This window comes from Rhipicephalus microplus, chromosome 5 (genome assembly GCF_043290135.1).
Source record: "Rhipicephalus microplus isolate Deutch F79 chromosome 5, USDA_Rmic, whole genome shotgun sequence".
NCBI classification, from domain to species: Eukaryota; Metazoa; Arthropoda; class Arachnida; order Ixodida; family Ixodidae; genus Rhipicephalus; species Rhipicephalus microplus.
The window spans coordinates 158,155,511-158,171,365 of NC_134704.1; the positions used below are offsets into that span (position 1 = coordinate 158,155,511).

Sequence of the window (15,855 nt, forward strand, 5' to 3'; positions counted from 1 at the left end):
ACGTGCAAACTTTCGAGTGCGTGGCAACAGGGTAGAAATGACCACAAAATATATAGGCCCTTGCAGTTGAAATGCGCTTAACGGGTGAAGCCTTGACAGTGATTGGCGGCATGACTGCCGATAATTGGATGGGTTATAACAAGGTGAAAAATGCATTGCTGCAAAGTTTCCGGTTTACCTCGCAAGGCTATTGGGGGAAATTTCGAAAAAGCACGACCGCAGGACGGAAAACGGAAATACAGTTGCCTGCAAAACAAACAGGGTACTTTGACCGCTGAAGAGACATGGCCAATGTGCCCCACATGTTCAACAACCTCTGAGATCACATGATCACTGAATAGTTTCTTCAGTGTTGCCATTCAAAGCTGACCGTATTCTTGAATGAACAAGATTGCAAGTGACTTCAGGAACTCGCTTACGCTACTGACCGCTATCTTGAAGCGCATAACCTCGCGAGTCTTGGAAAGCTACCTGATGAAGTGAAGCAATGCAAGACTACGACAGAATCTCTGAAGAAACAGTCTCTGTGATGTATTCTGTGCAACAGTACGGACCATCAAGCTCAACAGTGTCGCCACCCAGCAGAAAGAGCAACCAAGTGCACCATGTGCAGAAAAAGCCGACAAACGAGCGAAAATTGCTGGAGTGTGGGCGCACAGACTTCTGCAGGTATTCAGCAGGCTGGAACAACGCAGCGTTGCCAACATCAAATCTGCAATCAACAAGGAATAGCGTGTGTAAAACCCGTTTCCCTCGTAAAGGACATGTCAGTCGTTGAAGGGCAATTCTTGAGTCAGAGAGTCAAAGTGCTTAGAGACACCAGTAGCAATAGTGTGATTAGACGAAAAGACTTGGATCAAGGCCACTGCTTGACAGGAACACAAAGGCACGTTGTACACGCTGATATATCTTGTGAAAATGTAACGGAAGCTAGGGTAAGATCACACGCACTACTTTAAAATGGAAGTAAAAATCTTGTGTATGAATCGGCTCTTATATGATGTTGTTTTAGCAACCTTCTGGGTATCAAGGAACCCCATAAGCCAAATACCAATTAGAGACGTGCTGTGGTCGATGAAGCTAGGTGACGCCACAACGATAAACTCCGATATAGAAGTTCCTACCTACTGCTTACCCAACATCAGGAAACCACAACAAGAAAATATAGCTTTTGTGCGTGTATCAATCATACCGCTGGGAAACGGAACTGAAGAAAAACTTACAGTACAGCAGAATCACAAGGTGCTTAAGTCATTGTTCGCGAAGGTAGGTCGAACCGCCAAATCACAGAAACGCCACTGCCATTCATTCTTTGAAAAAGGTGGTCTCCTGTACCACCAGCACCAACTTTCTTCGAGCAGAACCTTTAACAAGATTGTTGTACCGACAGCTTTTCGAAGACCTGTCCTGAAATTCGCACATGAAGATATTAGACTGGGCATCACGGCAATCGCCGAACAACACATGGCCTCTTTGAAGACATTTATTGGCCGAATTTGCATGGCGAGGTCAAGCACTTAAGTAAATAGTGCGATCTGTGCCAATGAACAACACCAAAAAGTAAAGTTAGTGTTGTGCCGTTAGGCAGTAAGCCTTTATTTCGCACAGCCTTTAAGCGTGTGGTGGTCAACGTGATTGGACTGCTATCACCAATATAGAAACACAAAATAGTTCGCACGCAGTAAGTCTCTGTCGTCCACTTTTTGACACTTGAAGAGCAGTCATGCAGTGACGATGTCCGGCAGGACATCCCTGAAGAATTCTGAAGAGCTGACAGATGAACAGTGTTCAGAAATGTGGGTTGATAAAATACTATCTCCAGAATATTTTTCAAAGATTATGTGAAAATGGTATAGATGATTATTTCAGGTTTGCATAATGCACACTTACCAAACAGTGTTGCGTTAACTTTAGATGTGCTGTTATACCTGAACATTTATTTCTGTTCGTGTTATCCGCTATTTGTTTAGACGGACAAATGAACCGGCAGTAACTTTCTCTTAGCTCTTTGACAATATGTTTCGCTTCTTGAACTCAGCAGAAAAGTTCTTGACAATTTTCCTAAAACAGGAGATATTGTGGTATAAGTTGCAAAACTAAACCCAAACTGTGCGATCGCCGTGGAAGACAACGGGAAAGAGGAGCCCGCACTGGCAGCGAAAGCGCGCGGGCCCTCGTTTGGGGCAGAGCAGTGATCGATTCCAGCTCATCTTTCATGTACTAAGGACATAGTCCGTGGGGTGGATACAGGTCTGGCACCTCAAGAAAGTCTGGACTAATTTGCTGTAGCTGGGGCAGTTTTAGTCTATCGGTGCACCCGATAAAATAAAATCGCCTACTGAATTGGTTATAGTAGCTTCAGAAGGAAGAATCAGACCAACGGAAATTAAGGCATGGCCACTAATCTACAAAGTAGAGCCACTTTCTCCGAAACCTTTGCAGTGCTCGAAATGTTGAGGATTTGGCCACAGCATGAAAGGATGCAGATAAAGGGCTAGATGTCATCTTCGCAGAGAGAGACATGATAGCCGCGATTGAAAATATGATGACCAGAAGTGCTGCTTGTGTAGTGGAGGGTACCCTGCAGACTCTGCTGAATGTGGCGCAAAAGAAAGAGAACTGGGTGTTATAGAAACCACAGAACGCAGGCGTTGCTCTAGGAGGGAGGCGGTAGCAGAAACGCATGAAATATTGAAAGGATACACTGGCATAACATTACGGCACAAAGCTGCCGGAAAGACGCAGCTGTCGCAAAGACACAGCTGCCGCAAAGACGCAGATGCATCGCTCGCAAAGACGATAGCTGAGGCCATTGAAAAGTATACTGAAAAGGCAATGCAACGTCTGTCAGCTACTCTTTTTGAAGCCTCGGCTAATATGTTACCACTACAGCTGACACAGATGATTGGTACAGTTTCTGTACAAAATTGCGATTCTCAAACTCGTTTGATTTCAAGATGTACAGAGGAGATACATCTAACAGTTAATCCTAGATCTATCTCTCCGAAAACAGGACCTCCTAAAGATATAGTTCAGCCTCAGTGAAAACCTGTGACAGATGATTCAGAAGACTTTACAGATATGAACACAGAATTTTAAAATACTTTGAAACGTAGCAGTTCTCCCCCTTCAAAGAAGTCTCCTCAGAACTCAAAATCCAAAAAATACTTGTCAATGAAGGACTTCTTTGAGAACCTTTCAAAAAAATGATTTCTTGAAAAAAGATGTTCTATATCAGGTAGTTTCTACTGCTGGTAGAGTATCAAATAGGTTCACTAAAAATTCTGCAGTGGAATTGCCGGTCTATTTGGTCAACAACTACAGGTTTACAATATATTTCTTCCCAATTTTCTCTCGACATAATTTCCATTCAGGAAACCTGGCTTGCTAATGGTCAAACTTTTACCCGAGAAATAATTCATTAATTTGGCTAGACCGGCGGAGTAGAGGCGGGTGATCTGGCTTTCCTAACGTCAACAAAATTTAGTCACAGAGCCAAGATATCGTATCAGTGTATCGATAGGAATTACGAAATTCTAGTGTTGGACATAACACCACCAGACTGCTCGCCTTTTTTATTTTGCAAATGTATACTTTCCTGCATGAGTTCAGTAAACGAGATGCCCTAATTATAACGTTAGCTTCATGCAGAAAGGAAATATCACTGTGTCGTGATTTCAAGTCAAACCATGTGTCTTGGGGCTTCAGATCTGGTGTATGTGGAAGACGTTTGTGGGAATGGACGCTTGCTTAGAACTTTTCCTGGTTGAACTTACACGTTGCTACATTTCTAAGAGGTAACTCCAAATCGACTATTGATTTAACATTTTTCAGCTCCACTTTAAGCATATTCTCATGGAATATCAGAGATTGTGCGACAAACAGCGACCATCTTTCCATTAGTTTTAAAATTAAGTTCTCGAGGCTTATTTTGGCCGAGAAAGCTTGCTCATTTGTAAATTATGATAATTTACAGAAAGACTTAAAAAATACGTTTATTTTTCGTGAGGAAATGCAGGAAGACTTTAGGGCTGTGAGTCTATGTGCGGTATTGAAACGATCATTAAAAATTGAACGTTTATTATAAACTTGAACACAGCGGGATCTTTTAGCCCGTGATGGAGTGTAGAATTCAAGTGTCAGGGGTATAGAAAGCGAAAAGCGGCTTGGAAAAAGCTGTTAATTAAGCAATGCCCCGAAAATTGGTGCAATTATAAATTTATGACCACTGATTTTTAAGGGTACAGTGCGCAAAGCAAAAAAAGATGATGATAGGAATAGATCTACTTATCTGTGTAGGTCTAAAATTAAGTAGGCGCTTTTCAGATTTTTGCGTGCGAGAAAAATGATTCCACAGTCAGAAAGCATTCATTCCGTCAGTATGTCCCCTCGCGAACTCTGATTTCTTGGAAAATACTACTATAGGCTTGCAAACGAGGTTTACGACAATTATGCCAAGACAAATGGTGAAATTATGGGTGGGTGATGATTTCCAGGTGGTATCTTTAGCTGAACTGGTGGTTTTGATAAAGAGCTTAGCGCCCGCTGCTGCTGGACCTAATGGGGTGACCTCTACAATATTATAAGTGCTATACGAAATATCCCCACATGAAATACATAATACAGTTAAATATTCACTGAAAAATTCTTGAATTCCGGAAGATTGGAAGCTTTCCAAAATAATTCCGATACTAAAGTAACGAAATGGAGTTTACTCTGGATAACATAGGGCGTATTTCATTGACCTTTTACATTGTCAAACTTGTAGAGAGAGTCTTGAATGCCCGTATAATGAACTATATCAATGAACATACAGTATAAACCCTAGACTAATTGGCTTTCGTTCGATATACTCTATCTGGTGTGCACATGTGGATTTGGAAAGTCACATACAGCTGGCTCGGCATCGTCGCCAACACTGTGCACTAGTCAATCTAGACTTAGATTAGCTAAAGCGTACGATAAAGTGGAGTATTCTATCCAAATCCAGCAGATGCAAGACCATCGCTTTCCAAAATATGTAACATCATGGTTTACAGAGTTTGTGAAAAACAGAGAATCTTATTGCTTCTGGGTGGATGCTCTTCTAAAAGATTTAGGCGGACACGAGGTGTACCTCAGGGTTCAGTATTATCCCCTGTTTTATTCAATACATTACTAGTTTCCATTCTAACACATCGGGATATTCAAATTACGTGAATGCAGATGATATTGCTTTTTTGCAACAAACAGTAATCTGAACTCATTGCATCAAGGCATTACAGAATTACATGAACATGGTAGAAGCATGGCTTGACATTACCCAAATGTCATTGAACGTCAAACAAAGTGCGCCTCTGCCATTCTCTTTCAAGGAGCGTGTCAACATTCTCTGATATATTGTAACGAGCTCATTCCCCAGGTCGATTTTCAAAATACCTAGGTATCGTATATATTATGACGCTAAATTGGAAAAGCCATATAGACGAGATTGACTATAAAACTTCACGTGCCTTGGGATGGTTACGAAAATTGGGAAACAAAAAAAACAGGATTGCAAAGGAGTTCATTGATAATGATATACAAGATGAATCTGCGGCCTAATATGAAATTCGGGTGCGTATTATTTTCTGGCAGCGTGGCTTACAAGATGAGACAGTTAATATTATTGGAAAAAGAAGCTTTGCGATTGTGTCTTGGACTCCCCAAATTTGTTGCAAATAGTGTTTTGTATGTGGAAGCACGTCTTCCACCTTTGTTAACTCGGTTTAGAATACACACAGTTAAACTTTCTTTGAAATATACAATTCACCTCTGGGACAAGCATCCTACGTTTTTATTCAAAAACCAACCACATTCTTCCCAACACAATGGTCTAGACCACTCTTCCCTCACATTAGAATCGTCCAGGCACTGCTAGAACCTCTGAATGTAAATATCAGATTTCCTTAACGAAGATGCGTAAATCAAAACTTGAAATTAAATTTGATGATATTTATTCCTCTAATGCGAAACAAATACCCCTTCGATATTTAAATATTCAGTTACAAGACTACTCGATTCATCTGTCCATAAATAATAATATTGTGACGAATGCATTCGTATCAAACAAAAAAGCTAGTGTAAGCATCTTCTATACTTTTCTCGACTGGTCTTTTTCAGTTCGATTACCAGATTACACGCCTTTATTCATCGTTGAAACAATTGCTATATATCTAGCACTTTGTAAACTTCTTGCAAGCAAATCAGAAGCAGTCATACTTACTGATTCGCTATCAGTATGCACTGCACTATCTACATAAAAAATTTGACATTATTGAGTATGATTAGTAGTTTATTACCAGCAAACCTAAAAAAATTTCACTTGCTATGGGTACCTGGCTACTACGGAATTTATCCAAATGACATGGCAGACTCGTTAGCCAAAGCAAATTAAACAGACCACTCACACCTATTTCACCTGATTTCGCTTATTTAACACCACACATATATAGAAATGCTTGTTTGCACAAAGAAATAGAAAAATTATCATTGGATAAAGTCAGAGACTTCGTACATCTAAGATTTTGCTGGAACAAACAGTGGTGTGTATCTTGGCAATTAGAAATTACAATCACCAGAATACGATGCAGATTTCCGCACTTGAATTATTACCTACATAAAGCTGGACTCACAACGCCTTCGTTGTGTCTCTTTTGCAAGGATTTAGAATCAATAGATATTTTTATTCTGTCACCAATATTACTTTCAAAGGAAAAGATACCTGGTCGAACCAATTGAGAAGCTAGATTTAAAAATAAACGTGGCAGTAATTTCATCCTTCGGGAGAATTACATTGGGTTATAGCCACAGGGATGTTTGCTCTGCTGTGTGCAACAATCCACAGGGATGTTTGCTCTGCTGTGAGTCAATTGTTAATATTATTTTCGGCTACTAGACTACCTGATTGCCTTATTCATAACTAACTCAATTGATGATCCTGCCACCCGGTTCTAGCTGACCCCCTTTGTGGGCGGGTGCCACCAAAACTAAAGGATCACCACCACTATCATCATCATCATTATCGTCGTCGTCATCATTATCGTCATCATCATCAGTGGTCAAGGCAGCTCTCGGCTGGGCTGTGTTTTCCGATTCGGAAAACTCGTGGGTGTCCTCGCGGTGCTGTACTGTTCCTGCAATCCGACAGGGTGACTGGCCCATGGACCAGGTTGTGCGCTGCGGATCTGGCTGCCGTCCCTGCCAGCTTGGAACTGATGGACGAGGCCTGCTGTCGAGCTGGGCTACTGACCAGGGTTCAGTAAAAATGCCGCAGTTCTCGCCGCCACCCAGAGTGGCTGCGACTTCCGCTCTGCGGGAGTCGCAACCACTCTAGATAGCAGCGGGAGCAGCGGCCCACAGGGCCGCTGCTCCCACTGCCATTTCAGGTGGCTGGCACGACTCTGGTGTGGTGCTGGATGAGCGTGGTGGCTGATAAGCTACCGCTGCTAAACTGCTGTGCGGACGACATACGTGTCGTGAGCTATTTACGCTGGAGGCATCTGCGAGCCAGAAGCGCAGCGTCGCAGGGGAGCGCCGACCAAGAAGCCGCGGGCAAACCAGTGAGACTTTTGATGATAACACACGCATTTAGAAAGGACTGCACAAGACAGCCTAACTCTAGTTATTTATTATTAGGAATTGCATATTATATTGTAACTATATTGTTGTTTATGTGTGTGCACTCTCGAATTCGAATGAATTCTGTAGCTGGTAGTCTTGGCGCAACTAAAACCCTGATAGTACGTCACAGTTGGATCTCCTGTTCAAGAGAGCGCACCGGTCGGCTCACCCGTTGGGTGTTTCGGCTAGAAGAGTACGATATTCAAGTCATTCATTTATTTGAACAAAAACATTCCTACACAGACGCTTTGTCCCGATCCCCTTAACGATGTGTTGAGAAGTCGCCGTCTTCAGCTACACCCGACGTATCTGCCCTTTGTGTCAGAGAAATGCTTCAGGAGCAACAAAAAGATCCTTGGATTGCTCCGCCTTTCCACTTGTTCAGTCATCCTTCCTCGCAACACATACCCCGAGGTACACACCGTCAAATACGCACTTCGTTATCAGAGATGGCTTGCTATACCAACGAAATCATCTCTCCGAAGGATGCCAATGACTCCTTGTTATTTCCAGACATCTTCGCTCTGACATATGCGCCAAATTTCAGGCTAACCAACATTGCGCTCATGCTGGAGTGTTAAAAACCTACACTGATCTGTCCCCTCACTATTACTGGCGGGGAATGTATTGCTTCGTTTGTCGCCACGTCCGTTACTGTCTCGTTTGCCAACGTCGAAAGAATCCCACTCCTCGTTCTCCAGCTCGACTACAACCCTTACTTTGTCCTACTCAACCGTTTGACCACGTTGGTATTGATTTGTATGGACCTCTTCCGATTACATCTGCTGAAAGTCACAGGATAATAATCGTCGTCGATCACCTTACGCACTACGCAGAAACTTCACCGCTGCCTTTTGCATCGGGAAGTGATGTCGTTCGTTTCATATTGCACCACATGATTTGACATCATGGTGCACCACGTGGGCTGCTGAGCGACCCAGGGCGTTTCTTTTTGTCGGACGAAGTCTAATCGCCTCTCGAAGAATGCCAAGTCATTCATTGCACCACCACCGCGTGTCATCCTCAAACTAACGGCATTACAAAGTGATTCAACTGTACATTAGAAGAAATTCGGCCAATGTATGTCGCAACCAATCACTCCAACTGGGACAGTGTTCTCACTTTTGTAACGTAAGCGTATAATACTTCTGTCTAGGCAAGCACTGGCTTCTCTTTCTACGTTTTCCTTTGTGGACGTGAGCCCTCCTTCACGCAAGGCACCACCTTTCCTTGCCACCCCGATGTTGCTGATTCGACGTTGGTGTCACAAGCTGCTAATTATGCGAAGAGTCGTCAGCTTGCCCGCTCCCTCACAAGTGCTGATCAGCAACGCCAGAAACAGCAAGGTGATAGCCGGATGCCTCCGGTTTCTTAGGCCATGGATCAGCTTGTCTCGCTTCACTTGCCTTAAACCAGCCCTGGTCTCTCAACGAAACTTCTGTCCAAATATCACGGCCCTTAACGTTTGGCTAACTAAACATCACCCGCGAAGTACATCGTGGAACCGCTTGAGCAGCCCTCTGATCAACGACGCCGTGGACATGAGAGTCCTCACATAAACAACTTAAAAACGTATTGCGACCCCTCTATTGTCTGCTCTCTATCAGTCGCCAGGATGGTTCTTTTCCGGAGGGGAGGAAAATGTAGAGAAGAATATGAGTGCTACGCAGAAAGGTGGGAGGGTACCACTCATACTGTGAAAAAGACGACGTTTGGTGGGCTTGGTGCACAGGCTGATTCCGCGCATTACCACTTTACTTAGCGTGACTGCTCTTTTGTTATAGAAACTAGTGCCGCTCCTATTGCCTCATTTTATTATATATATCGTAGCGAAGCCTTCGAACAGGGGGTCATCCTCTCCAGTGCCTTTTATGGGTCGCCCTATTTGGAACAAGAAGAGCAGCTCATTTAGAGTCGGTCCCCTAAATGACTGTCACTGTCGTGTATCATTGCCGAGTGTCCGCCAATAAACGTCTTCACAATTCGGTGGAGAGTGCTCTGCCCTTCAAACACCTTCAGTCCGCATTCGATGCCATTGGAGCTTCGATCCCATACCGTGCCATCTACCAAGCCCCAAGACGCCGCTCAGCAAACGCTTCCTCCTCCGCCGACGCCATGTACTGGTGTTCCCCACATCTGCGACCCTCCTGTCTTCACCAGTGTAGATGGCACTGACGTCGAGGACTGGCTTGCCATGTACAAACGCGTGAGCGTGCCCAACCATTGGGACGAGGCAGGTATTCTCGCAAAACTGGTTTTCTATCTTGCGGGTGTGGCCGCCATGTAGTACAACAGCCACACATCCGATTTTCTGACTTCGTCTGCTTTTAAAACCACCGTCGTTGACGTGTTCGGCCGTCTGCCGTTCGTAAGCTGCTAGCCGAACAGCGTTTACGTGAACAAGCACAGCAGACCGGCGAGTCCTTCACAAGTTACATCGAGGACACCCTTGTCTTGTGCAGAAAGTACACGCGAGCATGTCAGAGGCTGAAATAATCACGCATGTTTTGAAAGGCGTCACCGACGATGCCTTTGCCGTGCTACTGGCCAAGAACCGTCGCACTGTGGCAGATGTGATTACACTAGGCCAAAGTAATAAGGAGCTGCGGCGGCAGCGCTTGATGATCCACCAACCGCCATCACGTGACGCTGATCTCTCGCGCTGACCCCAGCACTACTGCACCCACGTTCCTTCCTGGAGGGCTTGTCTGGCTCTCGATCCCTGGCACTGCAACTGCCTATCCTCAAAACTATTGCCCAAATACGGAGGCCCCTACCACATCATCCAACGCACTTCCCCTGTAAACTACATGATCGAACCCATCGAACCATTTTTGGAAATGCGCCATCGAGGGCGCGACATTGTCAACGTGGAGTGCCTCAAGGCCTACCAAGACCCGCTCATAGTAACCATCTGTTAGGTTGCCAAGCGGCTCTCTTTTTGTAGCCGGGGTAGTCGTAGCGAAGCCTTCTTCAGGGCCTTCTAGTGGGTCGCCCTCTTCGTAAGAAGAGCAAGAGCGGCTCGTGCAGGCAATATATATATATATATATATATATATATATATATATATATATTGTTGAAAAAGAAAAGGAATAAACGTATGCAGTAGACTAGTACTGCAAGGAAGAAGAAGAAGAAGTTGGAAACAAGAAACGGCAATTGGTCTGGTTTCTTCGCCGATCTGTAGTTTTTCTTTACATCGTGGTGCCGAAACCCCTCGTGCAGACACGTCTCCTTCATCGCACGACTCAAGGGGACCTTCTACTCGACCGCGTCGTTTTGCGGGCGGCGAGGACTGCAACGAATCGTTCCTGATTGGCGTAGACCGGACTAGACTCCCTCACTGAATCCGACAGGTCACCTCAAGACCAAGTGCTCTGCTCGACGAGCCCAGAACACCAAGCTCCTGCAAGAAGCAACGTCACTGCTAAGTGACCCTACCGCGGACAAGCCCAAACTCACAGGTATTTATGATCGTTTGTCAGCAAGCAACAACGAGCTCTCGAAGATCAATGATGCGCTCGAGGAGCACGTAGCGGACGAGGAGCTGGAAGCTGAGTATATCGCGGCAGCAGAGTATAACGACAAAGCTATAAACATGCTCGCTGAGATTCGCTGCAAGATAGACGGTTTGCAACATGGAGACAGTACAGCAGCGGCTGCTTCTCAGAACGCAAACATATCACCATCTGACGTGCCAACCGCAATTGGCCCAAGGCTGCCGAACCGTGGTATGACAACATTGAGAGGTGATATACATGAATGGTCGGCTTTCTGGGAGCAGTTTGAGCAAACTGTTCACCTGAACAACGCTTTGTCAACAACAACGAAGTTCTTTTATCTACGTCATTATCTTGCGGGTGAAGCGGCAGCTGCGATATGTGGTTTTCCAACTTCCGAAGCCTGTTATGCAGACGCCATCGAGTTATTGAAGAAACGCTTCGGAGATCGAAAACGCATCGAGCAGCACCACCTAGCAGCGCTTCGCAATCTACCCCGCGTCAAGTCGGGAAGCGACGTTCGCAGCCTTAGGCGACTTTACGATGCTGTGCAAATGAATATCCGTTATCTAACTGCACTAAATGTAGCGACGCTTAGCTTTTCCGCTATGCTGATTGACATTTTGCAGGAAGCCCTACCGTACGACATTATTTTGGCCTACACACGCGCAAAGCGCAGTCAGGCACTAAGAGAAAACGGGTCTGCTGCGAATGTCTTTGAGCCAAGCGTGGCAGCTGCTACATCTGATGCGGAGTTAAAGGAGCTGCTCACCTTTACACGTATAGAGCCAGAAAGTCGGGAGCAGTGCATGCCCTTTAATGACCGACTGCTGGATGACCGTGCACAGAGGACTCGAAGCGGCTGCACCAGCCCAGTTTCCGTACTACACAGCACATCGAACAGCTGGGGTGAGTGTTTTTTCTGCAAGTCGAAGAAACATGGCACCGGCGCTTGTGACGTGAACCTTGCCATCGATACGAAGAAAGGAATGCTTGCAAAAGACAACCGTTGCTATCGATGCACGTCCCGAGGACATCAAGCACGTTTTTGCCACGTCAAACTCACCTGCTCGAGTTGCCATGGGAGGCACGCATCAAGTAATCGCGACCCGCACTATACATCGAACCAAACAGCTACACCTTCTTGTCCAGTTGACTCCTCCGACAGCACAGTAGGAATGGTGTCGTCACAATCAGTTATGCTGTGTGAGAAGGATTCACTGAGCGGGGGCACAACAAATCACTGTGAAGTATATCTACAAACGTTTCGCGCCTTTGTCATCAAAAACGGCAACACAAGGTATGTCCGAGGGATTCTCGACGGAGGGAGCCAGCGATCCTTCGTCACGGAAGATCTCGCCAGGACATTACACCTACAGGTGCTGGGAGAAACTGAAATTGCGCTGAATACGTTTGGCTGTTCATCACCAAGTACTGTGGAAAGACGTCAAGTGTTGGAAGTTCCTCTGCGTAGTCAACACGGTTCTGAAACCTGCACGGTGCGCGCAATCGTTGTTCCAGTTATCTGCCACGATATTGCTTTCCCGAAAGCTGACAGCCATTTCGTTCAGAACCTGCGTCTTGAAGGCAAGGTCATTGCGGACGAAAAGAAGTTTGATGCGGAAACGAAAAATAGCCTCAGCTTGTTGATCAGTGGTGACCACCTCTGGCAAATCATGTCAGGACGCATCGTCAAAAGTGCAGAAGTTCCAGGACTGGTAGCAATAGATACAGCTTTCGGATGGACACTACAAAAACCCAGTCACCAAAAAGCCTTTCTTGACTGCAGCTCTAGCCTAATGGTCTGCATTTTGAAAGTACAAGCAATTGTTGATGACGAATCAACCTCGCAGATCTTGCAATCTTTTTGGCAACCAGAAGCAATGGGCATCGCAGATTCAACGGCACCTTCCTCCCATGAGTCTGTTGCACGATTACATAAAACCATTAGCAAGAAAAGCGACAGATACACAGTGGCGTTGCCTTGGAAGGAAGATAAGAAACCGCTCCTAGGGAGCAACCGGGAAATTGCGCTATCACGTCTACAAAGAATAACACGGAGGCTATCAACGATGGAAGGAATGTTGCAGCGATATGACACAGTAATCCGGCAATATCTCAAGATGGGTCACGCGGAAATGGTGCCTAAGGATACTCTTCGGGATCGAGATCACACCATATATTATATGCCACATCGGGAAATAGCGCAAAAAACTGAAAAAGCGTTATGGCGCTACTGCCCGGTTGAAGACAACCCGGTGAATGTACTGACTAGAAGCTTACCGATAAGGACTGTACGTGCATGTCGCTATTGGTGGCATGGACCTGAATGGTTGTCCCAGCCAAAATCAAGCGTGCCTTCAGAACGTAATCAGTAAAAACCGATAAACGAAGAGGCAGAGATTGAGACGCAACATGTTTTTCTTCATGCGTCATCCAGGAACTTACACCCGGTGATTGATATAAGCAAGCATAGCGACCTGCAGAAGCTCTTGCGCGTCACTGCCTGGGTCTTTTGCTTTGTGGATCGATGCCGTCGACTTCAAACTTTGCTCAGTGAAACAATTTTAGCACGGGAGCTAAGCAAGTCTGAAATGTTTTGGGTCCGATATGTTCAGCTGGAAGTGTTCGCGAACGACGTCGAACAACCGCAGCTTGGACTCCCGCCCCCCAGTCTTCACCCTTTCTTGGACCAAAACAGACAGCTTTGGCTTGAAGGACGACTCGAGAAAATGGACGCCACATATGACGAAAAACATCCAGTCATACTGCCACAAAGACATCCTTTCACATCTCTGGTGGTGATTGAGGCTCACTGTAGAGCTTTGCATGGTGGTGTGGCAAACACCATGATGCAAATACGACAGCGGTATTGAATCATCCGCGCTCAACAAGAAGTCAAGTGAATCATCAACAAATGCTTTCCATGCCCAAGGTACAATGTGAAACCTGGGAACGTGCAATATGCGCCGATGTCTGAAGACCATCTTCTATCGTCACGGCCATTTGATGCAGTAGGATTGGACTTTGCAGGTCCACTATATATAAAGCAACGTGAGCTACATGGTGACACATCAAAAGCTTATATCCTGCTGTTCCCATGTGCGACGACTAGAGCAGTACACCTTGAACTGACGAGTGCGATCTCAACCAGCGCCTTCTTGCTAGCGTTCCGGGGGTTTCTTGCTCGCAGAGGAGTACCCGCAACAATGTATTCGGATAACGCTCTCGCCTTCAAGAGAGCGTCATGGGACCTCAGGAACGTCTGGAATGTCATGAAGAGCTCTCCGTTCGCATCTTTTCTGCTGAACTACCGCATAGAGTGGAAGTTTATCGTGCCAGGTGCACCTTGGTGGGGCGGTTGGTGGGAGAGACTTGTTCGGACTGTCAAGTCATCGTTGCGCAAGGTGATGGGAAAAAACAAGCTCAGCAGCGAACAAGCTGAAACGATGCTACTAGAGGTAGAAGCGGTTGTTAATTCAAGACCACCTACACGTATACCGACGCCAAAGAGTCCTCTCCGATATGTCAAGCGCATTTTCCTGTTGGACGTTCATTGTTAGCGCCTCCAGATCAGAGCAACAATGACTACGATGCCATCAGTGCTCAAGCTGGTTGAAGAGACACCAGCAAAAAGCTGAGATACCGACAGAAGATGATGTATCATATGTGGATGCGACGGAAAAAAGAGTATTCATTAGAACTACGGGCACTTCACCTATACCCAGCTCATCCCAGCAACTGCCTTTGAGTAAATGACGTGATGATAATCGAAGAGCCTGGTATTTTCAGAGGAGTTTGGCTCCTTGGGCGAATCAGAGACGTTACCCTGGGCAAGATGAAATAATACGAGCTTGCCGAGTGAAAGCTCAAGACGGGAAGATTTTCAGAAAACCAGTACAGAAATTGTACAGACTGGAATTGAGCGACGCTACTGGGGGGCGGGAGTATGTTGAAAAAGAAAAGGAATAAACGTGTGCAGACTAGTACTGCAAGGAAGAAGAAGAAGTTGAAAACAAGAAACGGCGTTCGGTCTGGTTTCTTCGCCGATCGGTAGTTTGTAGTTTTCCTTTATATATATATATATATATATATATATATATATATATATATATATATATATAGTGGGCGTTTGGCCTTTACATCACCATCATCCGTTTGCTTCTTTGTCCTCAGTGCCATTGTGTTAACGTCATCATCTGTGTGCAGGCTCTGCCCGTTCTTTTTGTGAGGTCCTCTCTCGAATAAACGCCGTCGCAGTCAAAGCTTCATACTCTTCCGTTTTCCGTTCTCCCCCTCTCGCCAAATATCCTTATCACCACTTTGTCATCACTACACTAGTCCACGCTGCAGCTTGCCTCCTCCTGTAAGAAAAACACGAACCAAGGTGACGTTTTCTGACGTATGCAGCTCTTTATTCGCCACACATGCACCGCCAAGTTATTTCGTTTTCATTATCTGTGCACTCATCCAAAGCCGTGAACCATACTCGCCAAGCGTTCTCTCTCAAGCGCTCGCAGATAATGAAAGAGCGTTCATACTTTTGGCAGAGTTTGCTTGAAGACGATGGTGCACTCCGCGGTAGTCACACCTCATCACCTACACAATATTGAGGAGCTGGATGGTGGCGTCGGTCGTAATACCACTTCAGTGTCGTTTGAGCATGTACAATTCTTGTACACGCCTCAAGGACGGATTCCGACTAATTGTCTG

The 15,855-nt window shown here is 45.4% G+C and overlaps 1 protein-coding gene across 13 annotated transcripts in view; it reads right to left on the reverse strand.

The window, feature by feature from the left end:
• Positions 1 to 15,855, reverse strand: part of LOC119173336 (uncharacterized) — a 763,312-nt gene that overhangs the window by 129,137 nt on the left and 618,320 nt on the right. The window contains exon 5 of one of the 13 annotated variants that reach the window (XM_075896120.1): positions 11,927 to 12,064. The exons of the other annotated variants lie outside the window; for them this stretch is intronic. Within the exon in view, the coding sequence (XP_075752235.1) occupies positions 11,959 to 12,064 (106 nt within the window). The 3' untranslated portion in view covers positions 11,927 to 11,958. Of the gene's footprint in view, positions 1 to 11,926; positions 12,065 to 15,855 lie in introns of those variants that run through there. 13 annotated transcript variants of the gene reach the window in all.